At 53.9% G+C, this 19,180-nt stretch overlaps 1 protein-coding gene across 3 annotated transcripts in view; it reads right to left on the bottom strand.

Moving 5' to 3' along the window:
- The window catches only part of CLUH (clustered mitochondria homolog), a 33,629-nt gene extending 15,007 nt beyond the window's left edge, over window positions 1-18,622 (bottom strand). The window contains exons 1-10 of one of the 3 annotated variants that reach the window (XM_058854472.1): window positions 18,088-18,622; window positions 6,984-7,180; window positions 5,293-5,464; window positions 4,988-5,131; window positions 4,679-4,806; window positions 3,892-4,046; window positions 2,963-3,088; window positions 1,945-2,092; window positions 1,134-1,226; window positions 193-887 (exon numbers count right to left, since the gene is read on the bottom strand). In XM_058854472.1, coding sequence (XP_058710455.1) covers window positions 193-887; window positions 1,134-1,226; window positions 1,945-2,092; window positions 2,963-3,088; window positions 3,892-4,046; window positions 4,679-4,806; window positions 4,988-5,131; window positions 5,293-5,464; window positions 6,984-7,180; window positions 18,088-18,607 — 2,378 coding nt within the window. In that variant the 5' untranslated portion in view covers window positions 18,608-18,622. Of the gene's footprint in view, window positions 1-192; window positions 888-1,133; window positions 1,227-1,944; window positions 2,093-2,962; window positions 3,089-3,891; window positions 4,047-4,678; window positions 4,807-4,987; window positions 5,132-5,292; window positions 5,465-6,983; window positions 7,181-11,519; window positions 12,760-17,211; window positions 17,352-18,087 lie in introns of those variants that run through there. The other 2 variants (XM_058854473.1, XM_058854471.1) reach the window with 2 other exon arrangements.
- Window positions 18,623-19,180: the final 558 nt, after the last annotated feature.

Here is a 19,180-nt window from a genome sequence, read left to right as displayed (position 1 = left end):
TCCCTGTCCAAATCCCTACTATTCTCACCTCTTGTTAATTAAGTTCCTATAACTACATTTACACAGCCAAGCAATGGCACAATTAGCTGCTCACTTCTGGGAGCTCTGCTAGGATGTTCCTAGGAGAGCGCAGCAGGGTCATGACTTGAACCATGACCAGCTGCAATGGAGGAAGCAGGGAGCTCTGCTCACCTGTGTTCTACAAAGGCATCAACAAGTTCTTGCCGCAGGCAGCAAAGCTTGTGTCTGTGCTGCTTGGGGAACCCCATTTTCTTACACTCCTCTGGCATTTCCTCCCCTTCAACAGGCAGGAAGTTTAGATCTGGAGGGAAAGTGCGTAGCAGGTCCAGGATGTAGTGACGCCCATCATTGCCAATAATGCCTTTGCACTCTACTGAGGAGCACAGCTCCACCTCCTCATTCTTGTCATTGAGAACTTTGTGCTTCTGGATCTTCAGTGGCCTGCTGGTCTTCTCCAGTAGCTCCAGGTACTTGGGGTGTGACACAACTGTCTTGCCAAAGTCTATTGACCCATAGATGACACTCTGTTCCTGCTCCCGCTCCAAGATGCCAGGAATAATAGACTGAGCTGTCACTCTGTAACCTCTGTAATCCACCACAACAGTTCCCAGTGTGTACAGCCCTTCCACATCCACAGCATTGTAGGTCCGCACACCATTGAGATCATTGGTAGGAGCTACATAAGCAGCAACGTCTCCACCAAAGTCCTTGTAGTGGTCACGGACGTCAAAGCCCAGGCTGAAGAAAATGTTGTTCCAGATGAACATCTGCATCTTGGTCTCCTCGCTGGGGTTGATGGCCATGACATTGCCATCGATGACAGCCATAGCACCTCGTGTTGCTGCTGCAGTGAAGTCACTGTGAACCTGGAGAGAAAGCGGGGTCAGGATGGGCCCCCACGCTCCCAGCACCCCACCTCCCAGCTCTCAAAGCTCCCTGCAAACTGTTCCTTTGCTCCTCTCTCCTCCCAACAGCCTTCCAGCAGGCAGGCAGGTCTGCTGGCTTTTACTGATGTGAGCCTGGCTAGTGGCTTCTATACAAGCCCCAGGAGCCAGAACACAGGCAGCAGAGAAGGGGCTGTGTGAGGAGCTGCCTGCATATCCCAAAGTTACCTTGAAAATGGCTCGTTCTCTCAGCAGCCTCTCAGGCAGGTTCTTGCGTGGCAGCTCTCGTGTAGTCTGCAGCTCCTCATTCCAGTCTCTGGTCTGAAAGAGGGAGGGAAAGCCTCGTGGGATGCAATGCATTGTGTGGGAAGGGGCTGGCAAGGCAGCATTCCCGCTTCACAAGGTGTTTTGGGAGAGAAGGGAGAGGAAGGGGTAAGAATTCAGGCTGCTGTGGAGCTTGGAAGAAGTGACTTCACAGCAGGAACAAACACACCTCGAGAGTGGACTTTATTCAACAGCAGTTTGGGACAATCTTGCATCAGCCCAGCCAGTGCAGGGCAGTGTTACTGAAGGGGCAGCATGGTGCAGGTGTCATTAGCCAGTGCTGTGGTCACACTGCAGGCACATGCTGCCCATGGCCAGCCATTGCTGCCCTGCACCACTTTGTGTTAGAAAGCTGCAGCTGAAGCATTTGGAGCAGTCTGCTCAGAGACACAAGAGCCATTCCAGGCCTGACTGGCATGAGGGAGTGGTCTGCCTCCTGTGCAGTGGCATTCTTCAGAGAAGGGACATGGAATTTAGAAACATCCGAGCAGAAGCTGCTCCTGTCAGTTGCTTCTGTGCTCATGGAGCTGCAGCGTGAGCAGCACAGCCCCTGTAGTCAAGGGCCCTGTGAAGAACAAGGACTCCTGCAAGCTTTCTCTTGATTACCAAAACCCTCCCACAAATAACAAAGGTTACTTTTTGGTAGTTAACTTATTCTCAGCATAGCTGGCAGCAAAACTCTTGCCAGTGTCATCATGCAAAGCAAGACCAGTACCTGTCCAGGTATGTGCTCCTCATATCCCAGTCTAGAAGTATAGGCATCCTCTGCCCGGACACAGTCCATGGCGTGCTCTGCTTGTGGAGCTGTCCAGCTGTACACTTGGAAAGGAGTGGCTATCCTCTCAAAGGGGTGTCTCTGAACCCTAGTTTGGGAGAAACAGCAATAAAAGGAAGAATCCTTTCTATTCCAAGAGAATTTTGGAACCAAGCTTTCACACTGGTCCTTACAGGCCAAGATGTAACAGCAGCCCACAATGCAAACCCAGGCACTCCTGAAGGTCTCTTGTGTAATCTGTCTGCTCTGAGCAGGGGCTGAGGCTCATCTGTAGCTACTTCTGGCCCAAGAAGCAGTACAGTAAAAATTAAAATTACAGTACAGTAATTTTTAAATGGCCAGATAGTCACAGTGGTGGCTGGAGGCCACTGCTAATTTCAGCCCTTGTCTAGTGTCACTTTCATCTCCTTAATGAAGCAGGAGCAGAGCACCCAAAAGCCACACAATGTGTCTGTCAATCCACACCCTGCTGAGCCCAGGCAGTTCATTAAGTGACTCTGAAGAATGACAGGCTTTTGCACAGGACCCACCATCCTGGAGCAGAACAAATGGTCCCTGCAGCAAGGATGGGAGAATCAAACAATGCCTTGTTGTTGTGTTATTATTATAGGAGCTAGAGAAAATTACAGAAAATTAACATGCACAGACATGTTTAAAATAACCAACCTCTCTCCACCATAAGCCTACACAAAGCCCTCTTGTGTTACTCTCACTGATATTTATGCTTCAGTCTCTTTTGTGGATGGGGAAAATCCTCAGGGTGCTGCCCTGTTGTTCAGTCAGGTGCTCTGTGGTTCTTGCAGCTTCCACTCACGTGTCCCAACCACCCACCACTACATAAGCTCAGAGAGGCAGGCACTGCAATCCCCACCGCACCTCTAGCTCCCCAGAACCAGCTGAGCCTCCCCACCTTCATACTGGACTTCTCAAGGAACTAGAGAGGAAGAAGCACTGCTACCGTTTCTTCTGAAGAGCAGAGAAGTTTTTTTTGAAGGTAGGGCTGATCTGGTTAAGTAGTTCCACCAAGGAATGACTGAGAAAACTGGGGTTTGCAGGTTTGGGATTGAAGTTGTATGCAGTAGACCTGCAAAAGAAAAAAAAAAGAAACAGTCACAAGCCATTGTCATATCTGTGACTTTCCACACCCGAGGAACATGACTGAGAGCTCTTCACACATGCACAGTACCAAAGGCTGCACCAGTGCTCTTGCCTGCAAAATGGGAGACAGTAGGGCAAAAAGGCAGAGGGATAGCAAGGACCTTACCCAATCTCCCCACATGAAACAGCCAGTAACCCTGTACCTGGCCCTGATGGTGTTTTAATTTAGACCTTCTTCAGCCATCTCCAGGATCAGGAGAGGCTTCTATTTTTATAGCTGGGAAGGACTGATTTTACAGAACTTCCCAAACACACCAAAGGTGCCTTAACAGAGAACCTCCTCAGCACAGCTGCTCCAACAGGCACAGCCACAACAGCCTCTCACAGCTATCATTAAAAAAACAAAAAATTATTTGTAGTCAAATCTGTACCCAGCTCAGGGATTTCTGACAGGCTGTGCTTTCGCTTTAGGGCTAAATGAGATAGTTGCAATAGTCAGGAAGGAATTTCCTCCCAACTCAAAATGCTCTAAATAGCTGATGACATTATGGGATGTTTAAACTTTCCCTAAAGCACCAGGCATTTAGCCACTGTGGAGAAGCGGTACCAGGCATAACTAAACAGCCCAATCCAGTATAGCAACTCCCACAAACCCATGTGAGCAGCAAATTAAAACAGGCCGTTTCTGCCAAAGAAAAAAAATAAAAAAAAGAGCTGCAACTGTTTGTTTGTGAGTTATTTTCCAGTTGGCTGCTGCAGGGCAGGACAGGAAGCACCTCAGTTACTCACTGATTCAAGTAAAATCCCCGGGTGGAGGCAGTGATACTGACGTGCCGATCCTCCACCGTGATGACGTACAAATACATGAGGTCCCCGTGCATCTTTCGGTTACCAGGTGGGGGGTTCCAGCCACTCATCGTCAATACCTTTAGGCACTGCAAAGGCTACAGGAGAACACAACAGAAGCAACTCCTGTCAGCAGAAATTAGTGTCTTTGAGTTAGAGTAATTTGATATATATGCCAGATCCCTTTTACCTGCTGCCCTTGCTTGATTCCAGACACAGAGCTTACAAACACACCTGGTGTCCAGAGCAGCTTCCTGAGCCCTCCGCAGTCCAGTAGTTTGCCTTTCACACCGTGAGACACGGGTGAAAACAGATACCCTGGGACTTTGGGCTGCACAGGGTATGAATTTCTTGCTGTACTTGTTTCCAAATGGCAGCTTCTAAACCAGAATCTGAGTGGGAGGGCACAGGAAGGCTAGGAGCAATCGGTAGTGACCTGCAGATCCTGTCTCCAGGACTTCACAGAGGAATGCTGCTTTCCCTTCTCTGCCACCCATCCCAGCAAGCCTGGCCCTTCCACACTCTGCATATGTCCAGACTCCATATCCAGTGTTTTGCACACCAGTTCCTGGACTTTACTCTTTTGGCTAAGCAGTGCTATCCCAGCACTTGTTAAGCACCAAGCAGAGCAAATCCCAAAGTCTACTTCAGCTCAGCTTTCAATCCCTGACCACCAGTTTGTTGTGAGGAATGTGCCAACAGCTGTTTCAATGACACAGGAGAACTCTACCTTCCAGTCTCTGTTCTGGGGCTGAAGGGCACACAGGGGCCTCTCTTTGCTACCTGGCAGGATATGTTCAGGAGGGGTGCAGTCAATTTGTTCCATTTCGGTACCTTTCTTCTTCCGTTTTCCACTGTCTAGAACAGACAGAGACAAAGACAGTTCTGGAAAGTGCAGCATTCCCTCCTCCAGTCATTCAAGGAGGGATGTCGAAGTGCTGCAAATACTCTCTGCACTCCTAAATGACACAGGACATCTGATTGTTATTGTGTTTAACCAAGCAACTGACTACACCAGAGAAGTCTTTTTGACCCGTACCTCCCAGGTCTCCTTCAGTGAAGACACTCAGGAAGGACAATGAGTTACAGTCCACACCATTGAAAGCATCTGATGGGTCAAGACTCTTCAGAAGGTCCCGAATGTGGCGCACGTGTATCCTGGCTTCTCGCACTGTGTATGGCTCTGATGGGAAAAAAGTGGGGAAAGAAACTGGAATTAGACAGTTGCTTACTCCTTTAGCACACAGGCCTCAAAATGGAACCACAGGAGAGAGATGACAGCTGGGCAAAATCACTCCCTAAGAAAACCCCCACTCATTCCCTCCCAAGTCTGAAGGAACTTGCCTTCCACCACTTTCAGCAGTGAGCCCTCCTGCAGTCCTTCAATTGTCTTCAGCTCAGCGAAGTTATCCAGGACGTTGCCATCCAGCTGCAAGGAGAAGCAGGTCCGATGGCAGGTATCCTCCCGGTCCATCAAAACTTGATGGATTTCTTGTACCATCTCTTGAGGAGAAACCTTAAGAAGGTAAGAACCCAGACAATTATTGTTTACCCTCCCACTTGCTCTTGCCAAACCCTGCCCCTCAGCTACATTATCAAAAACCTCTCAGACCTCTTTCTCCAGGCTTGGAAAGGCAGACTCTACCTCCCTTCCCAGGAAGATCACTTCTGCTCCTGCTGGAAGGGCACTGTCACCTCTGGCAGGGTCAGCGACCTGAGTTCCACCCCATGGGCTTGGCACCCAGAGATATAACAGCCAGGCACTGCACCAAGCACTTAGCATGGGACAGAGGTGACAGAGGGCAGTGAAGGGATAGAAAGTGGTGGGGAAAACAGGGGGCTCTTCCCTTCACATTCACACATTAGTGGTGAGACCGTGAATGGTGGACATGGAAAACAGCCCAGTTCCTCCTCCCGATAGGTGTCTGTGCCAGTGCCACACCTCAACAGGGCTTGGGGGAGGCCAGACCCACCCTGAGCACCAGGGCTGCTCCCCTGCCTCCTGCTCTGCTCCAGCACCACTGACACTGCTGGGAAACCCAGAGGACTCAGGGTAGTTTACATAAGCTGCTGTAAACAACACAGCCTGCTATTATTAGCCTATTAAAACTAACAGCCAGGGGGATTTAGAGGAGACAAAAAGCCAGTCTGAGACGCAGCTATTTCCACAGGGGATGGGATTTTGCTGCACTCTCTGCCAGTCTTTAGGAGGTAAGATCTTTCCATTGTGTTTAGATTCCAGATGCCTCTCCCCAGAATTAGAGATACTTCAAATAGTATTTGGTGAAGTATCAAGTTAAATGGGACTATGAACCAGGCCTGTCAGAGCCCATCCTGACCCATCCTGTGTCACCGTCCACATGACATGAGGCAGAGCTCTCCATGCAGAGGGAAGTGGAGACTGCATCATTCCCTTCTGTCTTCAGGCCAGTGCTTGAGCTCCCTGAGCTGTTAGCATCTGTCACTGTATACCAAACCCAGGCTGGCCTGAAGCAGCATCATGTCATAACTGCTGAGCAAGCAAGGGATTTTCCCTTCCTCACCAGGCCCAGAAATCATGTTTTCACAACACTTCTTTAAAGAACAGCCCAGAAGTGGGAAGGCCATTTTCCCTGTGCTCAGCTCCATACCCAAGCCCCTCTGTGATGGACAAAGAGCTACACCTCAGTGAGTTCTCCTTCCCCTTGCTCCACACCTGGAATCCAGAATGAAACACCCTCCCTGTCCCTGCAATGCCCAGGTGGGCCTGGGCTAGGAAGCCTCTTGCCCACGTCTCTTTTTCCTTCATTTCTCTCAAGGCACCAGCCAGACATCCTCCTGCACCCTCCATCCTTTGCTGCCTCCTTCCCCACTTAGTCCTGGTCAGAAGATAGGTCAGGGAGCTGTGAGCAGCCTGAAGGTACTGTCCAGACTGTGGGGGCTAGCAGGGGCCTTCCCTGGCACTGCCTCCTTCCCTGCCTGCCTGGCTGAAAGGATCTGGTTCAAATACTCCCCCAGCACCTCTGTTCCCTTCCCCAGCTGGCGAGGGCAGGTACCTGCAGGGAAAAGGGCTCTATCCCTGGTGCACAGATCTTGACAGTAAATCCCGTGTCCTGTATGACGATGACCTCCTGGTCGTTCCCATCTTCTCCTGGGTCAGCCTCCTCAAGGCCATTCTGCTTGGCATCCTTCTCACCCTTGAGGCTGTCATGTGGGCCGCTGCCATTCATCAGTGCCACGCCAGATGGGTGCTCTGGGCAGGAAGACAGGGTTGAGACAAGGTCCTTGCCAGGCTGCAGAGACTGGCTTGGACACTAGAAAGCCTGAGCCAATCAAGGGCTAAAAGGCAGGAAGAGTTTTATTCTGCACTTGCTCTTTACTAGACAGAGGTGTGCCAGGCCCTTCCCTCCCTTTCCTCATAGCATAATTAAGGTGCTGTCGCTCACCTGCAGTGTTTGCATCTTCCACAAACCATGTACAGAGAGGGGAGGGAAGGAGAGCAGGAAGGATGGGTCAGTGTACACTACACTGAGCTGTCTTAAGAAGCCTCTTAATTAAAAAAAAAAGGGTGTGTGGTGCTTTGTGGCCTGGAGGCAGCTGTAACCTCTGCACCAACATGTTAAAGAGCAGAGAGGGAGGCGAGCGGGCCACGGCACCCACTGAGTGTCACATGGGCACCCGGTTCCTCCACAGCACAAACAGCTCTCACGGCCCTGCCCGCATTTGGCCACCCTCCGCATTTCCAAAATACCTCACAGAGATCCCATGGTGCCAGGGCGTGGCTTTGCCTATGCAATTTTATTCAAGAAAACGGTGACAACATTTTAAGTGCTCATTTAGACAGATGTGTCACAGGGCCAGGGAGCTCTGTGCACCCAGATCACCGCTCCAGCGGTTTGTTTTCCTGTCCAATGAAGTGGACAGTGTCAGAGCTGATAAGATATAGGAAGCTGCCAGTCTCCTAGAGGAGGAGCCTACATACTCTGAACAAGGCTGGGGACCCCACTAAAGAGGAGTAAGGGTCTGCCAGGAGAAGTTGAAAGAGTGGGAAGAGCTGCTGATAGCAACTCTGGGAGATGACCCAGAGATGAGAGTACCCCTTGCCCCCAGCCTATCAGGCTGGTGCCCCAAGGGCATCGCACCACCCCACACACCCAGGGCAGTCCGTGCTGGAGAACAACAGGGCTGGGGCGCACTCAGCTGGACCCCCAAGGTCACACCCAGCACTTCCAGCTTGGTGCTCTCAGGCACCCACTTGCAGGCAGCACAGATGGAGATGAGATGCTTTCCCAGACAGCAGAAACAGCCTTTCTGAAAGGCTGCACAGGGTCAGCACAGCTCCAAGCCAGGCTAATGCCTCGAGGTTGCAGCCCTGCAGCCAGCTCCATCTGGCAGGTGTCTCCTCATCCTCACCTCCCAGCAAGGCATCTGTCCCCACTCCAGGGGAAATAGCAGCTCAGCCTCCCTCACCTCACAGACTGGCACTGTGGCTTGAGGACCTACAGCTGTCACACCCAGTTCTTCCCCATCAGCCTCAACTGCTTCTGCAGCCCAGATAAGTCATCCAGCCTTCACCATAACCCAGAAAATGGATGGCAACACCATATCCCCCTGCACATCTCTGGAGCACAACATGAGGCTGCAGCAAAAAGCCCTGCAAAAGCATCCCTGGAGGGTCTTGTCCCCACCCCAGACGATGACTGCCAACAGCAAACCCTCAGAGATGACTGTCAGGGCTGACTTAGGACATGGTGAAAGGGCTAAAAATGCAATGAGAGCACACCCATTCCAAAAGGCAGCAGGTAGCAGAGCTACCTCACGCAGCCTCGGCTGCCTTCAGCAGCTCAGCAGCTGCTGCTCATGCTCCCTGTCACTGTGCATATGTCCCCAGCACTCGCTGCTCATTCTTTTGACAGATGAAGCCATGGGCAAGTCAGGCCTGGCTCTGGCTGTAGCAAGCTGCTGTCATGCTAGAAAGGAGGAAGAAAAGCTCCATGCAAGAGTGCCTCAAGAAATGTGGCTTCAGAAAAACCACACCATGCCCAAAGGGCTGGGGAGAGCCCCATGTCACACCCTACAGCCAGCACAGCCATACTTCTGGGCTCCCTGAACATGTGGGGATCTGGACAGAGTGCAGAGAAGCCACCATGGAAATGCTACACCTGCGGCTACCGGCACTGCAGACAGGAGGACCTGCCAGGCACCCGAGCCAGGCTTGGCCCAGCCCCTGCCCACCCAAGCAGGGCAGGATCACTGAACTTCTGTTCCTGCTGTAGCAGCCAGAAAGGAGGCAAAATTTGGCTGAAAGGAAGGCTGGCACTGCAACCCATGCACATGCCAGTTTGGAGCACAGCAAACACCTTCAGCAGCAAACCGAGACAGGAAAATCTGAACGCAAGGGAAAGTCACCAGCCAGGACCACACTTCTGCTGTTCACTGCTCACTGGTGTAAGATCCCCAAACTACCTAGTGTTTAAGAAATCAGAATACTGTTCCTAGTCTGCAGAAACACAACATGTTCACACCTTCCATCCCTCTATTCCTTACTTGAGTGAAGGCAGGGCCGGCACAGCTCTGCACTTCGCGACAAGAGGCATGTAGTGGCAACGCCTTCGTATCTCCTTATGTTGGAGGATCCAGCTCCAGCCAGCACAGTCTTAAGTTTAGAAATTAAAGTTAAGTCTGGACTGAGAAAGATCTGCTATGCAGCAGCCTAACCCTCAGATGTGAGCCAGGCAAGGCTTTTCAGAGGGGTTCTGTACAGAATGGGTATGTTTCAAGGAAGCACGAGCTGGCCTGGAGGCCGTACTGCTTGCTGGGTGCTGACTCACCTCATGTGCTCCCTGAGGGAATCAGAGTTGCACCCACCTGCCTTAAAGTGGGTCACTGGTTCCTCCCACCCACTGCAGCCTGACTGTGCGGTGGCCTCAGCGGTGCCGGTGCAGAGGGAGGCACATCATGGGGCACTCATGGACTTCACAGCATTTCACAGCATTTCAGCCTACTAGAGACAGTAGGAGGAGGCACAGAACACCTTAAAGACACCTGCAAAGACCTCTCTCCCACTCCTTGCTCTCACTTCAAGCCCCAAACAGGCCGGCAGCTGTGTCTGGCCGCCATGTGCTGCACCCCAGATGGCTCATGGAAGGTGTCTGAGTCACAGGGAAGCAGTTCCACCCGCTCCGGGGGCTAACCTGGCCGCTCCTCCTGCTTACCGCCCCGCTCGCTGCTGCAGACAGAGATCCCTGCCGGGTCACGTCAGCCTCGAGACGCAGGCTTGCGGTCTCGACTGAAGGCTGTGACCTCTGGTCTCCCCTGTCATTCCAAGGGATGTGTCTGTATCCCAGCAAGGACCCTCCTCCTGCACTCGACCTGCAGCTTGTCCCCTCAGCTGTGGCAGAGGCTGCTGAGCTCCGGCCCGTGCCGGCTGGCGGCCGAGCTGTAACACACTGTTCTCATCGCTGCCCTGAGCGCAGCCCAGCAATCCCTGTGCACACACAGAGCACAGCACAGCAGAGCAGAGCACGGCCGGGCACCGGAACAGCGACCCACACTTGCCTGTCTGCGCTCACACCTGGCACAAAGGATCAGACAGAGGATTAGATTTCATCTCTGCGCCTGGACAAGGAGCTCACACGCCAAGGTGACAGGGCCTGCTTTAATCATGCTTCCTATTTACAGCCAGGCACCTGGTGAACCCCGGCACTCGGGACAGCACACACCCAAACCCAAAACCTGCTGGCTGCACACAGCAATAGACAGCACAGATCTTGGGAAGAGTAGTTAATAACTGATTCATGTTCAAACAAATCTTCTAACCAAAGTCAGACGCAAATCCTTTTCGAAGATTATCGGATCCAAAAGTCAGTGACATTACTGTTGCTGGGAGTTAGCCTGGTCTGCACGGACTGCTCTGTCAGTGAGGAGCTTCCTTCCCTACATTTAGTAACTGGAGAAATTGTTAGAGGACAAAACTAAAAATTAAACCCCCTACCTTTCCCAGCACCACCTTTTGGAATGCATTTCCAATTATCAGCTCAAGTGCCATTTTGAGGGGCCAGCTGTCCCCACTGCACTGCAATAATGCACTGGGTGAAGGAAGAGAAGGAACATCCCATCCTCAGCACAGCTGATGGATCAGCTCCACCCATGCAGCTCAGGCCTGTCCTCGACCTGCATGCAGCTGAAGGAAGCCAAAGGCTCCCTGTACTGGTCCCTCACAGCTGCACACTCCCAACCCAAGCTGCTGCAGGCTGGGCTGGGCAGATCTGCTCTGTTCCTTTACAAGGACCATGTTTGCAGTCACAAACAAAAGTGGGATTTGCCTTATGAATTGAGAAAAAGACAAGCAAAATGCCCTTAAGTTTGCTTTGCTGATGCGACAAGGCACAGACAGGTCCCTCTGTGGTACACACCCAGGTGGGATACCTCGCCACCTTCCTCCTTCACCTGTGAAATTAAAACATCACCTCTGCTCCCCTCCTGTCTCCTTTGTGCTCCCCCATCCCACAGGCACACACAGACACCCACCCCCTGAGGGGCAGACAGTGTGGTGGCTCCATGCAGCAGGACAGAGCCCTGGGACTGAGCACCTGGGAGAGGGAGCTTCTTTTTCTTCCTCTTCTTCTGCTTCTGCTGCTTTGAGGGCAGAACCCGTGCCTGGGAATCAGGATCACAGCTTGACCTTATGCTGGGCCAGGCAGTGGGCTCTGTCACAAAACCAGCACTTGTGTCCCAAGCCTTAGGTGACACCTCACCAGGGGAAACAGGCAGCACAACTGCACTTTGAGCTGGCTGGGCTTTCCCCACACTTGATGGCAGAGCAGAGGATGGTGTTGCAGGGCAGGGAGCAGGACCTCTGTGCTTCAGCACGCTGTCTGGAGACACTGAGGCTTTGTGCAGGCGCACGGCCGCTTGCCCCTCGCCCTGGCCAGCAGAATGTGCTCCAGGGCCCGCACCAACGCCAGCTGCTGCCACGTGCTCCTCCCGGCGGCAGGATCTGTGGGCTAAGCCGCTGTCCTCAAGTTTCACACAGCTCTGGCAGGCCTCAAGTGACTGAGCATGATCAACCAGCCCTGCCGGCCTGTCCCCAAGGTCGGCTGGAAGGACAGTCCCTGCATGGGATGCCTCTGTCTGCCGGAGCAGGCCAACTGTGCCAACGCCAGGTCTCAATCCGCTCTTATCACAAACTGTCACCGTTCCTTCTTTGTCCTTGGTCTCAGATAGGTCTTGGATGTATTCGGTGCCCTTCTGCAGGCTTCCAGTCACCACCTCACTGGGGATGATGTCTGGATACAGCCCAGCACACTGGGCAGCTTCTGGCATCTCCGGGAAGACAGCGCAGCTTGTGGGAGGCTTTGGCAAGAGGGGTGACCTCTCATCGGGTGAGCCAGAGCTGCGTGGCTGGAAGAGAAGGTCGGTGACTTGCCTGCAGCAGTTTGCAAAAAGGCCGTTTCCCATGCCTGGCTCATGCAGCACCGGAGCAGAACAGTCAGCTGTGTTTCACACATACACTTAAGTCCCACAAGGCTCACCCCCACACGCAGCCCGTGCCCTCTGCTGTCTTCTCACAGTCAGATGCCTTCTCCGAAGAAAATGCCTACTGGGCCCCAGCGTGGCAGGACCAGCAGCTGACTCCGCGCAGGATCCCAGGTCCCGTGTGCTCACCAGAATTGGATGCTGGGCTTGCAGCAGTTTCCCCAAAGTGCTGCCCGAAGCCCTTCATCCACCGCACGCCTTGGCCCCGTCCCCAGCTGCCACAGGGCCCGCAGCAGCAGCTCCGCTCTGCTGCCCGGCCGTGCCGCACGGAGCCGGGCTCACACGGGTCCCAGAGCTCAGGGGATGCTGGCCGGGGCCGGGGCGGTTAAAAATAGCCTGATCTCGAGTGCCACACCAGTGCAGCTTGGGACGAGTGCTGTGCCAAACCTGAGCAAGTGAGATGCATTGAATTACAAGGCGAGGGCAGTTACTATGGCACGCCTGGGCCCAGCACAGCCATCCATACTAAGCAGACGAGCACAAAGCTTTCAGGCAGTGAACCAGTAAGCAGTTTCTGGATGAATTTTCTCTCTTCTCACACTGCTCTGTATAAAACAAACAAACCACAAAACCACACACACAGTCCCCTAACACCTCTCCTCTCTCCATGCTACTTAAAGAAAATCACGACAAGTGAAGCAGGGATTGTGGAGCTGGAGCCTTCTCTAAGCCCCAGGTGGCCGGGGGAGGCTGTGGCCAGGCAGGCCACTGCTCGCCTCCAGCGTGGCCGTGCCACAGCCGCGGCACCATCCAGGCCTTGCTCCTTCGGCAGAGGACAGGCTGTGGAGTTCTGCAGCCTCACGACCGGGTACCCTTCAGTCCCAGGAGCCAGCATCAACTTTCAGATCACATAAGCATCGTGTTGTGATCTTTAATTTTTGAAGGACTTCAGATCTACTGATAGCTTCAATTCGTCCTCCTTACCAAGAGACCTCTGGGAAGAGGAGGAATCTCCTAGAAGTACTTGGTCAGGTCTCGTGCAGCTGAGCTGCATTTCTTCGACTCCAGCCAAAGCAAGCTCACAGCAGCATGTATGTGTTAGCTCTAACCTGTGAGGGCTGGTGTCAGTACAGCAAATGCAAATTAAATTTTAGCTGAATAATAAATGAAACTAAATGAACAGTTTAATGAATCCAAATAAATTGACTAAATGAATAGGCATTAGCTCTAGAGATGGCCCTAATGAAAACATTTCTGCAGGACATCCTGTCAGGGGAGGTGGGAGACATGAGAAGGTGCCTCCCTGTGGAAACAACAGCTTCCAAGGCAATTCCCACTTTAGGTACAATAAGCACTTCTTCTAATAAGAGCCCACAGTGAAACATTAGAGCTGCTCTACTGCTATCATTAAACTCAAATTGGTTCTAAGACATCTGCAGGCAGAGGTACAAGCTCTGTATTCATTTTTCAGCAGTTTCACACCACTGGCAGTGGCTCAGAGAGAGAGCAGAGCATGGCGAGGCTGCTGCCTGCAGGGCTCTCAGCAGAGCCAAGCCCCTGGACATCCACAGGGTCCCACAGCTGCTGGCTCAGGCACTTACAGGTACTGAAATGCCTGGTGCATTGTGTCTGGCACCCTGAGCTACCCACCCTGCACTCACCACATCTGGGAACTACATTTAAACCCATTTGTAAATTTTCTATCTAGCCAAAACTCTTCAGGAACCTATTCTTGAAACTGGCAGTCTGGGTGACCCTGCTACAATAACATGCAATTCAAACATCACAGAAATCAGGCACAAAGAGCAGGACTAATGCAAAGTGCAAAGATCACCACCAACAAAAACATTAACGGTGTCAGGAAGAGCACATTTCTCAAATTTCAAGAAAGCCAACGGAAGGAATTGTATTTCAGACAGAAACCAAGAATCAGCTGATAATTCTTCAAGTCCCTGCACCTTACTCTTGCACATACTTCAGTTTCAGAAAGCTACTGGGACAGCAAGAGCAGGGAACTAACCTGTTGTTCTCTGGGTAGGGTTTGCAGGGGGATCTGACAGCTGTGATGTCCTCAGCAGCTCAGGCTGCCTTCCCCATGCCCTGTGTGCAGCTGTGCCCACTGCAGCCTCCACCCGGCCCCACTCGGGCCACACGCGGCTCTGGGGACAGGATGGGCGGCTGCTCCCTGCAGCTCTGCAAGAGTGTGCTCCCAGCAGCAGCCCGGGAAAGCTGGAGGAACCCAGAGGAACCCCTCTGCCGGGGACATGGAGTGGCTCTGCACAGTGCCCTGACCCGAGCTGGCAGCACAGCCCACCCCAGCCCCAGCCCAACCTGCAGCTGAGCCTCCAGGTTGTGGAGACTCTGCAGGCTCCAGGGACACCAACAGCAGAGACAGAGCACCCAATGCACGGTGCAGCTTGCTAACAGTCAGGATTCATGGTACCATTCCCAGTCCCATCCAGCCCCAAGGGCAGGAGGCTGGCTAGTGGGGAGCCTGGGAAGCAGGGGTGGTCTCAGGCCAATCTGACCCACTGGAGCTCTGGGCAAGATTCATGATCCTGCAGTTTTATGTAATTGGACATAACTACATACAACTTCTCTGAGCCTGCAGCCTCTTCAACAGCTTGTAGTGGAGACTTTCTCTTCAAAGTGAAAGCCAAACTAAGGAAATGCTTTTTTAGAAAAACATGCCAACCAAAAGCTAATCCCAAAACAGCCTTGATACTATGGCAAAAACCTGACCTACTGCCAGAAGTGACAGCCACTGCCACCACAGGAGGAACCACGCACTGGTTTTCATCTTTGGCACACTGTCCAAGCACTGCCCCAAGGACTGGCATTGCTTCTCAAATGCAACTAAACAATGCATGAACCTCAGACCTGTAAAGCTTCTAGAAATAACAACTTTCCAGCACAGCCAATGGAGCACAATGCAGGAGAGTAAAACAAGTGCTGGGAAGCTGTACCAGGAGAGGGGTGTGCTGCCAAGTTTAGTCATGTACAGACAATGAAGGTAAACACAAGACTCTGTAACACGGCGCTGGTTTTACTGTGCATGAGGCAGTTCTGAGTCTGCAGGTGGATTTATCTCAGTGCATGTTCCTGACCTACTTACTTCCACTTCTCAGCTGGGAAACTCAGGAGCAAGGCTGCTCAGGCAGAGCAGAGAGCTTCCAGTGGGAGCTCAGCAATTATCCCACTGACAGAACTGCCATGAACATGATCCCCTCGGGTTCCCATCCCTCATCCTGCCATACAGATGCTGTGTTATCACACTCCTTTCCTCTTAACCTTGTAGCAGTGATCAGATTTCTCTTGCACAACTTTCCTCCGACTGTCCCCCACAAGCCTGTCAGAGCTTCATATTAAAAACCCCGACTGCCAGCAATTCAGTCCTTTCCAAAACACCAGTGAACCTCCAAGGTTGGGCAACAGACAGCGATAGCAGATCCCCAGATTAAGAATCAGCCTCCTGACCTTGTTGCTAATGCACAGCTACGCTTGTCTCCACAGCAGTTTTCCATTAACACCTGCATTCTCTGCTGCTGTAATGGAATATGTGTCTGAAAGCAGGGGTGGCTGGGGTGCTCAGGGACGGAGGGACTGAGCTAGGAGAAAAGAGATTTGGGCAAGGCAAGTTTGAAAGGCATTTTATGGTAGCTAATGAGAAACTTGTTCAAAGGCAGTGAAGACTGTAGGAATAAAAATAATCCAAGAAACACTGCACACAATGGCTGTCTCTGATCTCACAGCAGCTGATAGGAAAGGTAACTTAACCCAAAACTGCCCCCATGAGAAATCATGACAGGAACCCCAACTGCACATGCTTTTGTGTTTCTGCACTCAGGACAGAGTAATCTCAACAGTTTCTAGGCTGGGGGAAGACAGCAGCAGCCATCAGCCCTCTCATCTGGCACACAGCCCAGCACCTGAGCCTGGGTGCCTGGCACAGCTCAGGGGTGGGTTTCTGCAGCAAGAAGCCCACTGGCAGCCTGCCCACAGCTCCAGGTACTGAGAGATGCCCTCAGACACAGCCAGTGCCTGCCCACACAGGTGCTCTGCAAGCCACACACAGCAGTGGGAACACCAGAGCCCAGGAACCAGGGCCCACGAGGCTGATGCTAAGGTGGCCAGGCTGACCCTACTCCCCGATGAGACATTCCTCTGCTCCTCCCCAGGTCCCACACGAGCAATCCTGCAGTGCCGAAACACACAAAGGACTTTTCCACCTTCCGAGTTCCCTCAGCAATCAATTGTGGCTGGAGAGGCAGGGATTACACTGCGTAACTTTTTAACCCAGCTGCTGGCAGTGCAGGCGGGATACTTGCTTCAAAATCCAGCACGAGTGAGAGGGGAGGCTACCGGCACTAAGCTTCCCACTTTTGAACTGCATCCAGCCCTGCTCCACTACTATATGCCAGTGAACTTTGCTTTAGGTGACAAACTTCAGAAATGTACCTCTATACCATAAAATCAGTGGGAAATGGAAGCAATGCATGGGTCAGTCAGGGATTCACGTGCCTCAGGTCAAAGGCCAGCCACAAGCCATGCTGCTTCTACACCTTTTGCTTATACTTTACAGATCAAAGAAAAGAGCTGAGGCTGAGATGGGTGCACAGGCTTCTAAGTTCTTGAAGATACAAACACCAAACAGAGCAAACCCAGAGCAGGTGGAAGCATCCCAGGGTCGGTGCCAGCCTAAGAGCTCGCACTGAGAACAGCGAGGGCACGGAGCACACTGTCCCTGGCCTGAGCCACTCAGGCTCCAACACACAGCAACAACAGCCAGCACACAACTAGTCAAACCTGCAATTTCCAGCTGAGACGTCGAACAAGGCTCTGCCCTTTCCAGGAAAGCTTTTGCTTGAGTATTTCTATCACGTCAGTGGCGCCCGCAGCCCCAACTTCCAGAAGGACCCAGCCCTCTGCTGCCCACCACGCCCGGGACATGCCCACATGTCCGCCCGTGGGCACCACGCGGTGCCGGGAACCAACTCCGCTCCCGCAGCCCGCGCCGGGAGCGCCCGCGGCCGCCCACGGGCTCCCGGGAACGGCCCCGCGGCCCACGGGAACGGCTCCCGGGAACGGCCCCGCGGGCCGGGCACGGGCGCTCCTGGCCCGGGCCCCCCCGCGGCCGCGCGGTGGAGCGGCCCCATGAAGGTGACCTTCACCGGGCCCGGGGCTCCCTCTCCGCCGGGACGGGCCCGCCCAGGCCCGGGGCGCCGCTTGACCCCGCGGCTCCCCCGGGCCCCGGCCCCGGCTCGGCCCCGCTGCGGCTCGGGAAGGCACCCGAAATCGGGCGGCCCGGCCCCGTGCGGCCTCAGGCCTCGGCAGCCAACGCAGCCGCGGGGTTGCGAGGAGCCTTCCCGAGGCACGGCGGGGGCGCTGGGCCCCAGCACGCCTGTCCCGCAGGAACGGAGCCCCCCGGGCCGTGGGCGCGGGAGCACGGCCCCGCGGCGGGGGGCGCCCGGGTTGTCCCCGGGCGGGACGAGCCGCCCGATTTGCCAGAACTGCCCCGAGTACCCACCGCAGCCCCAGCCCCGCTCCCGCTGACCGCCGGGACCTTTCCGGCGGGCTCCAAGAGCCCCGGCGCCGGAGAGTGAGCGGTGGGTTTGCACCGCTGGGACGGGCATTCTCGGGACGGGCATCCCCGGCGCCGCAGGCCCCGGCCCGGTTCCTTACCGGGGCGCTGCTGCGTGTCGGTGGGCCGGCTGCCGCGGGGTGCCGGGTGCTGCTGCTCGGCGCCCTGCGCGGCCGGCACGGCGGCCGGCGGCATCTCGCCCGCTCGGATGACCATGGGCCCGCGAAGGACAGCGCCGTCCGCCCGCCCCACGTGGTGCGGCCCCGCCGCCGCTACGGCGCCCGCCAGGGCCCAACCCCCGACCGCCCGCAACGCCTTAAAGGGGCCGCGCCCGCCCGGGCCCGGCCCCACGGGTACGACCCAGGGAGAGCCCCCTCCAAAGCCCGGGGAAGCCACCGGCCCCCTGCGTCCTTCCCAGAGCTCGCCGGGATGGCGCCGCGCTGGCCGAGCCGGGAGCGGCCTGTGCCGGCGCCGTAGAGCCCGGCGCGGTGGCACGGGCGGAGCGGGGCTGCCCCGCACGGAGCCCCGGCCGCCCCTGCGGCAGAAGGGAGTGGGGCACGGCTTGGGGCGGAACGGAGCCGCAGCCCCACTGCCCTGCCGTGGGCACGGACACCCTCTCATAGTGCAGGCTGCTCCAAGCCCCGTTGGTACCGAGCAGGTTCCATTTCTTGAAACAGGAGTCTCTGCAGCCGTGGGGGGAAATGTTGGAAAATCTTTAATTGTAGCAAATAATGGTTGATGATAGGTTAAAAAAACCCCACAAAACCCAACCAAAAAACTCCAACCAAAACAAAACTAAAATTCAAACCAAACTTTCTTAAGAAAGGATGTTCTTTAATGTTTGATCTTTGTAACTTTCAAGCCTAATCAAAAAGAAGGGGTATTTAATCCATTAAACGGGTAGCAGCTAAGAAGCAATCTGTAAGTGATGTCCATGTGTTAGAAAAACAACGTTTAGGGCTTGACATGATTCAGTGATCTAAGACCTGTGGGGAAGAGGTTAACATAGCTTGGGAGGAAGGATGTTACCACTAATAATGGACACAAAGAGTGCAGAATTTATGGGCCACAAGGACATTTAGCATGACTCCCAAGATAACGAATAACTAATAAAACTAACACAGTCATTTTGCTGAAATCAGCTCCAAATGGGTAAAAGTTAATTCTGGCGAGTGAGGGGTGGGGTGTCCGTGG

This window comes from Poecile atricapillus, chromosome 21, assembly GCF_030490865.1.
Source record: "Poecile atricapillus isolate bPoeAtr1 chromosome 21, bPoeAtr1.hap1, whole genome shotgun sequence".
NCBI classification, from domain to species: Eukaryota; Metazoa; Chordata; class Aves; order Passeriformes; family Paridae; genus Poecile; species Poecile atricapillus.
The sequence above is the reverse complement of the archived record's forward strand: the minus strand, read 5'-3'. Positions and strand labels throughout refer to the sequence as shown.